This window comes from Rana temporaria, chromosome 6 (genome assembly GCF_905171775.1).
Source record: "Rana temporaria chromosome 6, aRanTem1.1, whole genome shotgun sequence".
NCBI lineage: Eukaryota > Metazoa > Chordata > Amphibia > Anura > Ranidae > Rana > Rana temporaria.
In genome coordinates, this window is record NC_053494.1 from 30,936,146 (window position 1) to 30,953,344 (window position 17,199).

Consider the following 17,199-nt stretch of genomic DNA (forward strand, 5'->3'; position numbering starts at 1 on the left):
GCCTTACATGTAGTGTCGCCATTCATAGTGAATGGCACCCAATGCATTTTACAATAGAGTACAGGGCACTGCAACGCAGCACAATACACATACTATGTGTTGTGGTAGACCGTTGTCAAAGAAGGGTCAGATACATTGTTTCATCTGCTGTGCATTGGCAGCCCATTCATAACAAACAGACACAAAACACGTTCACGTGGACCTAATGAAAGCGTCTGGTTCTCGCTCCAAATTGTACAGCCATGAGCAATGGATTCCAATCAGGGTGCAGGCTTGGTGAAAAGTTTTGTCCAGACTGCGTACAAATTTTAAGGATGAGCTCCGGTGTGTTCGCAAAAGCCCACGTGCAGAGCCCGCCAGGAAGTCGACACTGCGCTGCGCTAATCACAGGCAGTGAGACATTTTCCGATCTCTGCAGCCGCGCATCGGGGACAATGTCTCTCTGCCTGTGATTAGCGCAGCGCAGTGCCGACTTCCTGGCGGGCTCTGCAAGTGGGCTTTGCGAACATGCTGGAGCTCATCCTTACTTACAATGTATGCAGGTAATCATCAGGGAAATAGTAGCAGCCTCAGTCTATCTCTGCCCAGGCTACACAAATGACGCGTTTTGCCCCACCCATGGGGCTTACTCAGGTTTTCATATGAATTTAGACCCCTTTCACACTGAGGTCATTCTGTAAAGCGACTTAAAACCACTTCCCATTAACTTCAGTGTGACTTTTCACACTGGAGCATTGCGCTTGCGGGGGCGTTAGGAAAAGTCCTGCAAGCAGCATCTTTGGGACGGTTTGGAAGCGCTGCATTTAGAGCTCCCAAAACGCCCTGCCCATTGGAATGAATGGGCAGCTCTTCCAAAGCGCCGCAACATGGGCGCTTTTAACCCCTTCTTCATTAGTTAAAAGCACCCTGCTAGCGCCTCGAAAAGTGCGCTAAAGCCCCCGCAGCCCCAGTGCGAAAGAGGTCTAACCCAGCTGTCACGTGACCCTCCATATTTTGCTGTGGATGGGGGTTAAAAGCTAACCTGTTGCCTTTTGCTAGGCTGACAAAGGACAGCTTTTATATAACGCTCATATTATACACACATTAAGTGGAGGAGTGATGAGGCCAGCGAGCTGGGCAACTGTCTAATCCCTGTAACTGCAAGAGAGCAGACTTACTGGCTAGATCACAAGATGAAAAGAAAAGAAAAAAAAAGACTAAAAAAGGAAACAAACAAATGCAGCCATCGCATCTAAGAATGGGTAAGCTGTAATATAATACAGGTTTGTTTTTGGGTTTAATACTGCTTGAAGTGTAGCAATTACGCTTTTTACATGGTCGTCACCCTACTCTCGTTTCATTACCTGAACACCTTCATTTTCCATATTCCTGTAAGAAAGAGATCTGTGTAGGTGTGGATTGTGACACTTGTCAGTGTGAGATGGACAGTCAGACTGCAGGGACTCATGTCCTGACCTGCATACTGTATACTGTTGCAGATGTCTGTGACACCTGAGGGCAGGAAGGGAATTGAATGGGCATAGAAAATGCTTGGACTAGAATTCCAATCGCTCCTCACAGCTGATTATTGCCTACAAGCTGCAATCTCTCATAGTCTTGTCATCACTGCCATTTGTCCATTACGTGTATGAACTCAGAAAAGCAATTTTTCAGTAGTATTGCCATCTAAAAATAGTTGCATTCAGTAAAGCAAAGCCCTATACTATACCCCAGAGCTACCGACATGAATCCTTATTTCAGCAGCCAGCAGAAATCAGTTTAGTAAAGGGTTAGTCCATCCAATGTTAATCTCTTAGGCCTTGTACACACGAGCAGACATGTCCGATGAAAACGGTCCGTGGACCATTTATCGGACATGTCTGCTGGGAGCTTTTGGTCTGATGTGTGTACACACCATCAGACCAAAATCCCCAAGGACAGAAAACGCGGTGACGTAGAAGACATTGACGTTCTCTAACACGGAAGTTCAACGCTTCCACGCATGCGTCGAATCAATTCGACGCATGCGTGGGATTTCCGGCCGCTGGTTATACGTCATAACCAGCGGACATGTCCGATGAGTCGTACTAACCATCGGACATGTCCGACGGACATGTTTCCAGCGGACAAGTTTCTTAGCATGCTAAGAAACTTTTGTCCGCGCTGGAAACCTGTCCGCTAGGCCGGAAAACTGTCCGCTAGGCCCTACACACGGTCGGACATGTCCGCGGAAACTGGTCCGCGGACCAGTTTCAGCGGACATGTTCGGTCGTGTGTACAAGGCCTTAGGCCTGATTCACACCTATGCAGGTTACAGTTTGCATATTGCAGGTGCAATAGATGTGAACTACATCCATAGGAAACCGTGTTAAATGGACTGTAGTGTGTTTCTGCAAAACTGAAAATGTGCTAAAAATGTATAGCTGTGACCTTAATGGAATCATAATGGACAGATTCCGTTTGGTAAAACCGCCTACATGGCTTCTCTTATCCTTTGGAGACTTATAGAACAATATTTTCCTGCTGGTCCCATCTATACTCCTACAACCTTGGAATCCCAGTTGTCTAAAAGTGATAAATGTAAGTAAAATCCAATGGTGAGAACGAGAACTCCTTGTAACAAAGGCTGGCAAAGGTTAGAACTCTGGAAAATAAAAGGTAGATGTGCCTGGAAACTCCTTTAGGCAGGGTTCACAAATATGCAGGGGCGGCCTCTGTGCAGAGTCCAGTGCGGTATCAATTCAGGCATTCAGGTGGGAATTTGACACTTAAATCGCACCTGAACTGGACTGAAAAAACGCACAGGACCCTTTTTTAAATTTGCACCACAAACGGCCTGCATATATGTGACCAGCTAAATTGAAAGCTGGGATTACTGAAAGCGGCCATAGCAGTCGCTAACAATAATCACATGAGAATCCAGCAGGCTGGTTGTACCAAAGTTGATTGATCAACTTGGTACATTCAGCCTGCCCACTAAAAACCCTTTAAGATGGCAGATGTGTCATGCAATAATTATGCCTGTCCTAGGTTGCCAACTCATCCCTTTAATTATGGACATCCTGTATACGAATTACAGATTCTAAGACTATTAAAATGCAGGTAAGACTAAACCTAATTATCCTATAAAACTTAATCTGGCAAAATGTTGCCCGATTCCTGCTGAATCATGTAGGCTAAACAAGAGAACTCAAGCTATGGCTAGCAGCAACTGGTGGTTCAATATCTGCATGCTAATACTGCCCATTACCTCTTAATTGGCTAATAACATTTTCTAATGTTTGCTGGACAATCATTTTACAAATTGCCGACAATCCTTCCTTTATCTACGGGAAGAAGAAAGGACCAAAATACAGCTCATCCACTTCTGTCATCACTGGCCAAGTATTGCAGTAGGTCCAAGTCTCAGAGTGATGGTTTCAAGGATGGGCATATGCCTACCCATCTATCTTCCTCAAAAAGATGCATGGCCAACTTCATCACCTTCAGCCGACGCATTTGTTTAGTTTTGGACAGAGTGGTGAACAGATTGAACCTTTGTCCCTTTTGGGGAGACTAGTGCTCTCCTGGTGTCACAGGGATTAAGTGTGAGAGGGAAATCCCCCCTCGAGGATTAAAACCTTCTCCAAAAAAAGCTTTGGTCTATAATCCAGTTGAAAACTCTACAACCGATTCGGTGGTCAGCAAGGCGTTAATGACTACTAACCAGTCTATAATAGAAAGAACTGTTGCCTTTTAAAGAGGGATCCCATAAACGCTAAAGCTGGCTATACACGGGTAAAATTGAATTTGAAAAAAATTTGATTCTGAAATGTTTGTACGATTTTCTTCGAGTGAATGGTGTCAAAATTAGGAAAAAACATCGACAAGGTAGAATGGAAACTTTTTCATGGATTAACAAAATTCAGTGAATTTGATTTCCGTTTTGGAAATTCCATTCATTCCAAAATTGAATGTTAAAAACAAACGAAATTTTGAAGTACTTTTGAACCGCATTCTTCAAGTCTTTGATGGCATTTGTGAATGGGCTGAACGCTTTTATGGAAATCTACCAATGTATGGTTGAAGCTGTAATGCACAGCCAAAATCTTTCTTTTCTTTAACCCGTTTATATAATCAGCTTCACCCTTATGCCGCGTACACACGGTTGGAATTTCCGACAACAAATGTTCGATGTGAGCTTGTTGTCGGAAAATCCGACCGTGTGTATGCTTCATCGGACATTTGCTGTCGGAATTTCCGACAACAAATGTTTGAGAGCTGGTTCTTAATTTTTCCCGACAACAAAAGTTCTTGTCGGAAATTCCGATCGTGTCCGACGCACAAAAAAACATGCATGCTCTGAATATCGTACAAGACATAAAACGCTCGGTCTGGTAAAACTAGCGTTCGTAATGGAGATCGCACATTTGTCACGCTGTAACAAACTGAAAAGCACGAATCGTCTCTCACCAAACTTCTACTAACACGACTGGTATTGAATTTCCCTTTAATAGTGCCGTCGTACGTGTTGTACGTCACCGCGTTCTTGGTGACATTTGTGTGACCGTGTGTATGCAAGAGAAGTTTGAGCCAACATCCGTCGGAAAAAAATCCACGGTTTTGTTGTCGGAATGTCAGATTGTCTGTACGCGGTATTAGAGAATAAAGGAAGCTTCCCTCTGATGAGATGACTTCCCCCTTTCCCTTGTACCTATCTAGACACACAGGCCTTGGACTCCCCTCCTGACAACAATTACCAAAATGGCTCCCCTCTCCCCACCATCTGCTAAATCTCCTCTCTTCTTATTCCTCTTATTCTTTCCATCCCCTTCGCTCACCTCTGCCCCCCCTCACAGCTGCACATTCCTCAGCATATTACCTGCCTCCTACTGACCCCTGCCTTAACTCTGTCTGTAGAGGCACTGATATATACAAAGTCTATCTCTCCTGATCTCAGATGTATTCATGCGGAGGAGACCTCCTGTGCTGCTTACTTTCTGGAAAAATACATGCTCATACATTGTGTTCCGCTGGGATTTGCAGAACAGGCCTTCCAGTCAAATCTCAAGTAACTTATTTATGTATATAAGCAGGGTTGTGCAAGGCAGGATCTGTAAGGAAATATACAGACGTGTGTCAGGGAGGAGATGTGTGTACATGTAAGACACGGTGTACACGGCACATTTGTAAAGAGTGGGCAGTATGCACACAATACACAATGAAAGACGTGATTGTATGCATAGGGCGGACTATAGGAATAGATACATTCAGTAAAATGTACAAATATATACACAAATGATACACAAAGTTGCCTTAAAGTAAAACTAAAGGCAAAACTTTTTTTTTTAGTTTTGAATAGAGTGGAGAGGGATTAGAATCAGATTTGATTGTGGTCTGTGCCCCCGTTAAGGAGATTCACCCTCTCTATTTGTCCTGTTTACAATAATCATTTAAAGTGAACGTGACAGAAAATCCCAAATTTTCAGTTGTCCCCAGAAAAATCTTCAAATAGGGACACTAGTTCTGGTGGTCCTCAATGAATTCCCTTAATTTACAGGAATTTCCTCTCACTTCCTGTTTGACTATGGGACAGGAAGTGAAGGCAAATCTCCCCAAGGGTACACAGATGGCGAAACAAAAATCTGATGGGTTATAACCTTTCCTGGATCTATCCAAAATGAAAACAAAGAAGTTCTGCCTATAGATCTACTTTAAAAGCTCAGACCAGCCGTTCTCAAACCTTGAAACTATTTTCAGGTTTTAGGGAATACTTGCTAAAAACCAATACATCATGGAGCATTGGGAAGAATGACCCCTTTACAATGCTAGTCAGAAGGCGACCCTTTCAGAACAGGTAAAATGTTCAGGTTTTGGGGAACCCTTGCTAAAAACCAATACAGCAAGGGGCAGTGGGAAGAATGACCCGATTACAGTGGTGGTCAGAATGCCACCATTACAGACCGCTAAATGATCACTGGTGTCGTGCTGCTGGCTCTGCAGGCTCCATCAGATGGAAGGCCAGACAGTCACAGCTCAAGGACCCCCCCCCCCCCCCCAACAACCTCTGGAGGAAACCTTTTAGCTTCAAACTGCGAATCGCCATAGCCGATCCTAGTATGGATGTATAGATGTAAAAGCCTCAGTCAATGCCCCCTGACCTGTTTCGCTCCACCCACTGTGGCTTAATCATAGGGGTCATCTGGTGGAAACCTGGTTCAGAATAGTTGGCTTAGGCCAGCCATAGACAGTTCGAAGAGTGTATAGGCAGGCTGAGTGTACCAAGTTGATTGATCGATCAACTTGGGTGCAACCAGTCTACCAGATTCACTTGTGATTATTACTAGAAGCTGCTATAGCCGCCAACAATAAACACTGTGTTTTCCCGGCAGGGACAGCTTCCTCCATCAGGAGAATAAAATATCTCGGCAGGAGGGACCCCCCTCTCAGCACTGACCTTGTTGATAGGTGAATCGTGCAAATTTCTTTCCTGCAACCCTTGGTTGCAGAAAAGAAATTCACACCATCTATGGCCTGCCTTAGACTGTTCACAGAATCTGTTTGTTTTTGATCAGATTGTGAAATGACTATGTCCGGGTCTTGTTTCCCAAGGAGCCCCCGAATCTGAGACTGCTCAGGTCCAATCGAATGGTTGGGATTAATTTCCCTTACTGGTTGCTATTGTGTTCCCCCCTGAAACAAGCCAGCACCTGAGCGCTCTCCATCTCTGCTCCATAGATGGAACATTAACTTACAATTTTGCACAACAACATATTACACATTACAGAAGTGTGTATACATTAGGCAGCATGTACAGATATATATATCCTATTTTCTTTATTGGTTGAACTATATATATATATATATATATATATATATATATATATATATATATATGTTCAACCAATAAAGAAAACAAAAAATTATACATATATATATATATATATATACACATACATACACACACACACACACACACACACACACGCACACACACGCACACACACACATACACACTTCAAGGGGTATTGCATGAAAAATAGAAGTCGGAAATTTGCATATTCCAGACATACTGGAATGCAGACGTGTGCTTTTGGAAGTTACTCAACACTACAAAGCTGTGTGTGTACCTGAGGTGGTTTGTATGTGCTGGATTATAGAAGTGTGAAGCTCTATTTGCACAGCGGGCTGCAGAAATGTGTAGATGAGAAGCCATATGTACATAATAGAGAAGAGGCATATGAGGCAGTGTCTGCTCCATGCACAGTTGTGTATGACAATTAGCGACACTGAACAGAGTTCTCTATAGTGTTGTTTGATTATGCCCAGTTATTGGCCTAGATAGAGCAATTATATATTTTGCACCCTGTTATGGACTGTATCCAGATGTAGCATCCATAGACAGATAAATAATGGCCTCATGCACACGGGCACATAAGGCAGTATAGGCGTATTTCAGGTGCATTTTCAACCACGGAGCCACAGGTGCTGCATATGGCTGCCCATAGAAATCAAAGGCTCTATATACAGCTGTATGTGGGTACTTGGGTAAACACACGCATGCATACATACAGACTGTACCCAAATACCGGCGTATACCCGCGTACAGCTATTGACTACTATGTGCACCAGTTGTTCCCCGGGCAGGGAGATACACCTGAATTTAAAGCTGCCCATAGATGGATGGAAATTTGGCTGTATCAGCATGAAACTGACACATTTCAGTCCATCCATAGCTGATCGACAATAGTTTTCCAATAGTCCTGCTTGACAGAAGTCGAATAGGACTATTGGAAAACTATTGTCGATCAGCTATGGATGGACTGAAATGTGTCAGTTTCCTGCTGATACACCTGAATTTAAAGCTGCCCATAGATGGATGGAAATTTGGCTGTATCAGCAGGAAACTGACACATTTCAGTCCATCCATAGCTGATCGACAATAGTTTTCCAATAGTCCTATTCGACTTCTTTCAAGCAGGACTATTGGAAAACTATTGTCGACCCGCGGCTTGCAGCTAATCGGCTGCAGATGCCGTCTGATGTATTTTGACAATGGAGCAGTCCTTCTGTCAGAAAACAATAGCGCAGCGGGAAGCATTTCTCCATCCACCTCGCATGCGTGGATGAGTGAATCCGTTTTATTTTCCGATGAACCATCTATGATAGGGGTCTCAAACTGGAGGCCCTGCAGCTGTTGCAGAACTACATCCCATGAGGCATTGCAAGGCTGATAGTTACAAGCATGACTCCATCAGGCAGAGGCATGATGGGACTTGTAGTTCCACAACAGCGGGAAGGCTGCCAGTTTGAGACCCCTAAACTATGTTCAACCAAACGCCGGACGGCCCCAGGCGCCCGTATGCATGTGGCCTAGATAGACAGATAGATCTGTATATAACGAGCCTTGGAAAGTATGGCTCTTTCTAGATTTTCTCCATTATTAGCATTTATCTTTAACCAGATTCAGGTTCAAAACCCAAAAAAACTTAGTGTTCAAACTTTGCAGGAGTGGAGGAAATTGCGAATGGGGTAAATTATTTTTCACAGACTATGAAAGAATCGTTTGTTGATAACCTAATTAGTTTAATTGCATATAACGAGCTACAAAAATAGAATCTCTGCATGATTTACTATCTAAATTAGGGAAAATAGCAGTATGTTGGGGAAAGGTAGGGGGGTCGGAGAAGTGTGTCTGTTTCTGATGAAGGCTGTGTGGCCTACTAGCACACAGCCCCTTTATCTACATGATGTTTTAGAAGTGACAGACAGGGAAGGGGGGTCTGCATACCGGTAGGGGCTTTGTTTATACACACAGGGCATGGCCTGACAGGCACAAGCCTTTCTTGTGCTGAAGGTGAGAGGTCATCCAGACTAAATGATAGGGGTTCAAATACCAGGATAAATTGTTAACTATTTCATTACGGAGCAGATGAAGCCTGTCAGCACACGCCAGCTCAGCATTTTTTGACAACACAGTATTAACAAAAAAAAAAGAAGAACGGTTTTAGCTGGCTGCTAGGGGATGTCATCTGGGGGCCTTTAACTTTATAGATAATATTTCATCCCCTATTGTCTAAATCCTGGAAAAAAAAGATAATCAATCTTGGCCTGCTCTCAGCCTAAATTCTCAGACCTCCAATTGTGCCTGTGTGATTTAACTTCGTTATTACATCAATTTACGTAAATGGAAATGTCTCCAAAATTTAGATACTGACCACATGTTTAATAACTTTTTTCTTTTCTTTTCTTTTATTATCAACTCATATACTTTTAAAGCCTGACACTAGGTTTTAAGAGTTTTCTTTACACCTCTAAATCCTGCAGTCTTCAGGTCGGTCTTGTGACACAGGGCTGTGGAGTCGGAGTCGAGGAGTCGGAGGAAATTTTGGGTACCTGGAGTCGGCAAACAATGCACCGACTCCAACTCTGACTCCTACGAAATTTAGATTGTCGGAACATTTAGGAGTCGAAACATTTATCTACCGACTCCACAGCCCTGTTGTGACATAAGGGTCTTTTCTATACTCTTTGGTGGGCGGATGGACGGTCATTGCTTTTGAACAGCATAGTCTCCTGTCCAGAAGTAATGTAAATCAAAAGAGGAATCTGCTGTTCCAGGTGTGTGCAATACCTTGATTGGAACCAAGTAGGAGTCCTAGCCCCGGCCTGCCTCCGTAAAAACTTAAGAAAAAGAAGAAATGGCTGCACATCCAAAGTTTCCAAAAGTGCTTTTTATTGCAGACGGTCAAAAAACATCAGGGACACCAAGTGTTAGTCACATAGACGCGTTTCACACCTCTAACTGTGCTTAATCATTACCAAATGATGGCAACTAATGATTAAGCACAGATCAGATGTGTGAACCGCGTCTACCTGACCAACATATGTAGGTAGATTCAGGTAGATTTATTAAATTTAGGTCAGCGTAGCCTAGCCTGTTTAGGCTACACCGCCGTAAATTAGCTAGGCTAGTAGTGACTTTCAATCTACTTACCTGCTAATCTACGGCGGCGTAGCCTCCAACGAGAGGGCGTAAGGGCGCCTAATTCAAATTGGTTGGAGGGGGGCGTGTTGTATGGAAATGAGGCTTGACCTCACGTTTGACGTTTTTTGCTACTGCGCATGCGCCGGGCGCCTACATTTCCCAGTGCGCATTGCGGCTAAGTACACCGTACGGGCCTATTGATTTCGACGTGGACGTAAACGACGTAACTCCCGATTCGCGGACGACTTGCGCAAACAACGTAAAAAATTCGAACCTCGCGGCGGGAACAGCGGCCATACTTTAACATTGTTATTCCACTTCATAGGTGGAATAACTTTAGGCCGCCTAAGGCCTTACGGAAACAACGTAATTCGACTGCGGCAGGCTGGCGTACATTCGGGAATCGGCGTAAAAGCTCATTTACATAATCTACGCCGGCCGCAAAGGAAGCGCCACCTAGCGGCCATCCGAAAAATTGCAAGCTAAGATAGATCGGCGCAAGCCGGCCTATCTCAGCTTTGTTTAAGCGTATCTCTGTTTGAGCATACGTTTAAATATACGGCGGCGTAGATTCAGAGTTAGGTCGGCTTATCTACTGATAAGCCGGCCTAACTCTTTCTGAATCTACCTAATGGTGTCCCTGGTGTATTTTGACCGTCTGCAATAAAAGGCACTTTTGGAAACTTTGGACGTGCAGCCATGTCTTCTTTTTCTCAGGAGTAATGTAAGCTCAGGGGGTGTGTCCATGACAGCCCAAGCTCACAGGAAGTGAGTTGGATGAAGCTAGCGGTCATGGAACTCTGACAGGAGGCAAGTACTAAAGTTAGAATTGCTTTATTTTAATTTTTTTCTAACCAGAACTGGGCAACTTATTTTTTTTTCTCAATAAGTGGAGTTGAGCTTTAAATGATTGTATAAAAGTCGATTTAGTAAATATTTCACACTGTCGCTTGTAGCGCTCCATTATTCTCAAGAAAGGAATGTGAGTAACACGCTAAGTAAACTGGCAGCAAAGTGTCCCTGAATATTATTTCAGCATATTAACAACTAATGAACTTTATCATAATCAAAAATACATTTATCCTCATATATGAACTTTTTGAAAAAAAAAAAAAATTGTCTGGGCGACTCGCAGCAACAATTTGGATCTTCGTCTATAATGAGCGATCTGTAATGAAATTAGCATTTGATTGGTTGCTTTGAACACAAACCCCATTTCAGTAAGTTTAATAAGACCTACACTTTGAAAAGACTTGGCTGAGTTGCCCAAAGCCACAAAGCAGATCCTTTAATTGCTTGACCTGTATCAAAAAGTGACAACTAGAATCTTCTAGAAGCTTGCTAGAGGCAATACCAATTATCTCCCTTTTAGACTTATTTTGTGTTTCAAGTTTTTTTCACTGAATCCCTTAATAATTTTGGGAAGTTTTAACATATTCTCAATTAAAGCATATGTTGAGATATAAAAAAAAAAAAAACATTGTTCATACATCTCTGCAACAATGCTCCTCATACAGAAAAAGGTGTCAGAAATATACTGTTGTCCTATCTTCCTCATTAACATGACAACACAGTGGGTTGATTTACTAAAATGGGAGAGTGCAAAATCTAGCTGTGCATGGTAGCCAATCAGCTTCAAACAGCACCCTTTTCAATTAGGCTTTGACAAAAACACTGGAAGCTGATTGTCAACCCCAGAGTATAGTTGGTACTAAATTCCGAAACACTTGGTGTCAGCCCTGCCTACTTAATTTATGACAAATTACAAAGAACACAGACTCCCACTTCATCCCTTCCTCCTCATCTCCTTAAAGCGAGGGTTCACCCAAAAATACATTTTTAACATTACATTCAGCCGAGTTTTCCTAATGACAATCGGCTGTGTTTTTTTTCCGCATCACGAGTTGCCGAAAGAAGCCGAACGTCAGTGCGGCTCTATACGGCGCCTGCGCACGGACGTTCGGCTTCTTTCGGCAACTCGTGACGCATAGTATGCGACGGTCGGAAGCCCGTCAATCAGATAGGAACGCCCAGTCCCGCAGAAGACATACCCGAAAGCGGCGGTGAAAATACGGTATGTACGAAAAAAACAAACAAAAAACAGTCGATTGTCATTAGGACAACTCGACTGAATGTAATGTTAAAAAAAAATGTTTTGGGTGAACCTCCACTTTAACCCCAAATTGTGTATAGGCAGAGAACACTGAAAGTTATCAGCTCACAAGATTGGTGGCAAAATCATCAGTTATTTTTGCACTTAACGTGGTTTTATCCCCATTGTTAGTGTTACAGGGTTTTACCTAGAAAAACAGTTTTGACGGCTTCTGTACTGTTGTGTCTGGAGCCCTGAGCTTTAACACTTGTTTGCATTTGGTGGCATGGAGGAGCAGTGGATTGGGGGGAAGAGAGCAGTAACACTGATTTGCATGCTCTGAAAGAAGAAAATATCCAGTTGTCTGCCTCCTATTCAACCAGTGTACATTAGCGTTGGCTGGGGGACAAAGAAAGTGGATATTTTGTTTGGTAGCCAAGGGCTCTGTGTACCACAGGCCCATGGTTGCAAAAAAATATATATCTTCTGCTACACAAGGTATACACCCCTCTTCTTCTCCTTGACTATATAACTTTTGCTGAAACCCGGTAATGGGGTTGTAGCTACCCCTCCACTAGAAAACACATACTAAATGCCGTGCAAGAAATAAAATAAATATGATAATGTGAACACACTTCACAAATTACAAACTGTACACAAAAAGGTACACATGCCTGTTAGTGAAAACCAGCTGACAATCTAATATGGTACTTAACTGAATATTTCAATAATCTACTGCCTTTTGGTGCAAAATTCTGTAGTAACAATATATATCTATTTTTTTCCAGAATATTCACCATGCATATCCAGCTTATATGGAGTGTTTTCATTTGTGCCACGTATACAGTCCTTGTTGAAACTTGTCCAGATGGCTGTCAATGCAGCGTACCATTTACCATCTTCTGCTCAAGTCGCAAGAACCCCAGTTTTCCCCGAAACATACCTCAGAACACCTTAAGCCTTTATCTTTTTGAGAATGGCATCAGTTCCATAGAAGAAAGCAGTTTTTCAGGTTTGTGGGACTTGCAGCTCTTGGATCTATCTCATAACAAACTGTCTCATCTACCTGGTGGCGTTTTTAAGAGCTTGGCAAACCTCAGCAACCTTGACCTTTCATCTAATCAAATTACCGAAATCTCTGCAGAGACCTTTCAAGGGCTTGGTCGGTTAGAGAGGTTGTATCTCATTGGTAATCAGATTCGTAGTATTCATCCTGATGCCTTCAGAGGTCTTGAGAACTTGCTTGAACTGAAGCTCTCTCAGAATCAACTGGTTGTAGCACCAGCTTTCTCCTTACCACATCTTTTGCTCTTGGATCTTAGCTATAACACTATTTCCACTATCCAGCCTGGAGTATTCCATGCAAGTAATATTGAGACTCTAAAACTGGCAGGTCTTGGCCTGAAAGAAGTACCAGCAGATCTATTGAGTGGCCTCAAGAATCTTCATGATCTAGACCTGTCTCATAATCAGCTTAGTAAAGTTCCACCTGGTCTACGTGGCCTAACCAAACTCAACCTTGCTGGCAATGCTGCAATTTCTCAGCTTCAGCCAGAAGATTTCTCTGTTCTTACTGGATTACAAGATTTAGATTTAAGTGGATTGAATCTTCGTACTTTGCCAAAGGGTCTTTTCCAATCTTCAAAACGTCTTCGTGGCATAAGCCTGGCACAAAACCCTTTTAATTGTGTGTGCTTATTAAGCTGGCTGACAGAATGGCTGCGAGTGAGTGGAGTTGCTCTGCTGCGTTCTGATGAAACTCGCTGTCATTTCCCTCCCAAAAATGCTGGCAAGATCTTGCGCAATTTACAAAGTTCTGATTTTGGATGTCCAATACCAACAACCGTCTTTGTGCCTACGACCTTAGCACCTACCAGCACTGCTCCACCACCTACAACTACAACTTCTAAACCAACAGCCAGACCAACCACCATTCCAACCACAACCATTCCAGCTGTACAGACAGAAATTCAACACCCCGAAATACCAACTCCATATGATCAGCTGTGTCCACCTCAAACTTGCTTGAATGGTGGTTTCTGTATGATGAACTCACTTGGGGAAATAGAATGTGAATGTCCAGCTGGATTCTATGGTATGTATTGTGAGATGCTGTCATTAACACCCTTTGCTGAACAGCCTTTACTACAACTGCAAGTAATTGATGTAACTAGCAGCTCTATTAAAATTGATCTACAGAGTTATATTGAAAACAAGAAACACCTACCAGGACTTAGACTCACTGTCCAAAACCTGTCTGTCCCAGAACATTGGTCTGTGACCTACTCGCTTCCTCCATCAATACCATATTATTCCCTGACACAACTGTCTGCTAACAGCACTTACAGACTTTGTCTTGAAACCATGTACGACGTGAGCGCAGAACGTGAGCTGTGTACAGAGGCACAGACTTTATCAGAATCTCCAAAATCGAGTGCACACATCAATCAGTCTCGTGACGGAAATCTAACCTTGGTCTTAGTGCCAGCTGCCGCAGCTGGGATTTTGCTTGTGGTAGTTATAGTAAGTGCAGTATGTTATGCACGAAGACGTAGAGAAAAGGCACATGCAGGTGAGAATGGGGGTCCTTTAGAGATGGAAGGTGTAAAAATGGCGCTTGAAGAGAAAAGTGAGTTAAAAAAGTTATCCGACAGCTCAAATGGTCCAGACAGAGGATGGCAGACAGAAGAGCCACTAATGGACTCCACTAGAATAGTAAACAATAATGATGCACCCACAGGCCGGCTTCCACATTCTTACTTTTAAGCTGGGCAGTAGGACCAAACCATGGAACTCTTAAAACACTCCCAGTAGCAGCTGGTGGAGATTTCCAAGACATCTTTCATCCAGACAATGTCTAGGCTTGCTGGGAGACTTGCCTATGAGATAGCTGTGCTGTCTAGGCTTCCAGGCAGAGGACAATATCGGAGCTTTGAACAGTTTGTAGCTCCGAATGCAAGCAATACATACATTATTTTGAAGTAACTGCATGTGATACAGGTATTGCTTGTGAATCTTGAAATGCTGACCTCTGTTGCTGAAGTATTATACCTGGAAAGGTACATGGTGGAACATGATGAACGCCACACAACATCGGAAAACGTATGCACTGCATCCACAGGTGGACTTGTGCCAAAGGGTTACACATGGGGTTAGAAGAGACATTACAAAAACTGTGCAAATAATTAAGACAGTCTTACAAGCCTTCTAACGTGAAGGGGCACTTACCTGACTTGAGAATATCAGAAAAACATTTTTGTAACAATAAAAATATATACCTAAAAAGAGCATCCACCCTGATCCTGTGGGAACAGGCCATTGACTTTGCTTGATGAACTAAACTGGCAAATATATATTTGGGGTTGGCGGGGTACAAGGCACCGATTGCTGGACATGATGGTGTCGATTGCTAATAATTGTCTGCCTTAATAAATATGGAATGTTTTTACATATATGGATGCTCCGTCTCTCTTTTTGTTTCTTGTATCCTGAGCCAAGTGTGGTTAAATAACTTTAAAGTAGTTGGTGTAAAAACCCGATAAACACTTTGGAAATCTGTCACTGCAGTTCAAAGTAAGATGTAGTATACATTACAATACATGATATTCAACAAAAGCACTACATATACAACTTACAGCAGTAGTTCAATCGGGAGAGCACAGATGTCAAGGACCGCCAAGGGTTAGACTCGGGTCTAGAATCGATAATCCACAATCAACAATAAATACTGTATTTATTGGCGTATAACACTCACTTTTTCACCCTGCAAATTGGTTGCAAATAGTGTGTGTGTTAAACGCCGATACTGCAATTTGGGCTGACTCGGAGAGAACGGAAAGGGGGCGGGACGAGCGCTGTCAGATTACATACATCGAGAATCTCCTGTTTACTCAGCGGCCTCTGTAATTGGAAGTCCTGTCTCCTGGGCCGGCATTGGACTAGTGTTCTGTCTATCATAGAAACCGGTCCAGGAGGCGGGACTTTGTATTACAGAGGCTGCCGAGTAAACAGGAGAATTTTGGCTGTATGTAATCTAACAGCGCTCATCCTTCCCCCTTCCTGAGATGGGCATTGATCAGTCTCTATTCATGGCAATGGGGAGGCTGCAGATGGGCATTATTCAAGCTGCATTGACGGGCAATTGTGCGGCTACAGATTGGTATTGATTAAGCTGAATTGATGGGAAATTGTGAAGCTGCAGATGGGCACTGACCATTATTTTACTTCAAAGTTCATTATTTAAAATGTAAATTTTTCCCAGAAACTTCCCTATTAAAATGAAGGTGGGTGTTATACGCCTGTGCGTGTTATATGCCGATAAATATGATAAGCATCATTTGGGCCATGCAAGTATCATTTACATGGCAAAATTAAGCATTTATGGGATTTGAAAACACCCATTTGCAAAGGTTTCCCGATGTGTCATAAAAGAAAAAATTATACAGCAGGTTACCGATGGTTTATTTTCTCCTCTTCACTGAGAAGGCACTTGGTTCATAATTCACAAACTGACATCTTACAAGCTTATTTATAAGAATCAGTGCAAACAACAATTATTTTTAGTATATGTAAAAATCTTAAAGGGGTCAGCTGAAGAAAAAAAAAACTGACCTGGAGCATTACCAACAGAGCGATCTGAGCCTGAAGTGGGAGCGGGTACCTGTCAGATACCCCCCCCTCCACAAAAGTGCCAAATGTTGCAGTGGAGGGGCAAACAAGCGGAACTTCCCCTTTTGGGTGGGGCTCCGCCTTAAACCCAAAATCAAAAATGTAATGTACTGCAGCTTACCAATCATTAGATGTGGTGGCTGCATTCATTTTTGTTAGGCTTTTAGCCCCTCTATTTTCACCTGATTATCTGGCCAGTAACACCTCTAAGCTGAGGAGCACAGGGGGCAACTTTGGACAGCACCATTGTCAATCTGGGGGGAGGGGAGTGTTAGACGGACTAGCAGATTTAGATGCACTAACAAACTGAAGCTGAACTCCAGCTAACACTTTATATGCAGTTACAGCAAACGGTCTTGGGATAAAGTTTGTGAATAAATAAAAGCTGACCATCGTAACTCAGGGTGTCCAACCTTTTGACCTTCCCGGGTCACATTGGAAGAAGAGGAAATATCTTGGGCCACACAAAAAATACACTAACAATAAGGATCGC

At 43.0% G+C, this 17,199-nt stretch overlaps 2 protein-coding genes across 2 annotated transcripts in view; one reads left to right on the forward strand and one right to left on the reverse strand.

Annotated features, from left to right (window-relative positions):
- The window catches only part of VASN (vasorin), a 39,888-nt gene extending 24,396 nt beyond the window's left edge, over positions 1 to 15,492 (forward strand). The window contains exon 2 of the mRNA XM_040356579.1: positions 12,827 to 15,492. Within this exon, the coding sequence (XP_040212513.1) occupies positions 12,837 to 14,804 (1,968 nt within the window). The 5' untranslated portion in view covers positions 12,827 to 12,836 and the 3' untranslated portion in view covers positions 14,805 to 15,492. The remainder of the gene's footprint in view (positions 1 to 12,826) is intronic.
- The window catches only part of LOC120943338 (coronin-7-like), a 268,405-nt gene that overhangs the window by 115,536 nt on the left and 135,670 nt on the right, over positions 1 to 17,199 (reverse strand). The window lies entirely within an intron of this gene.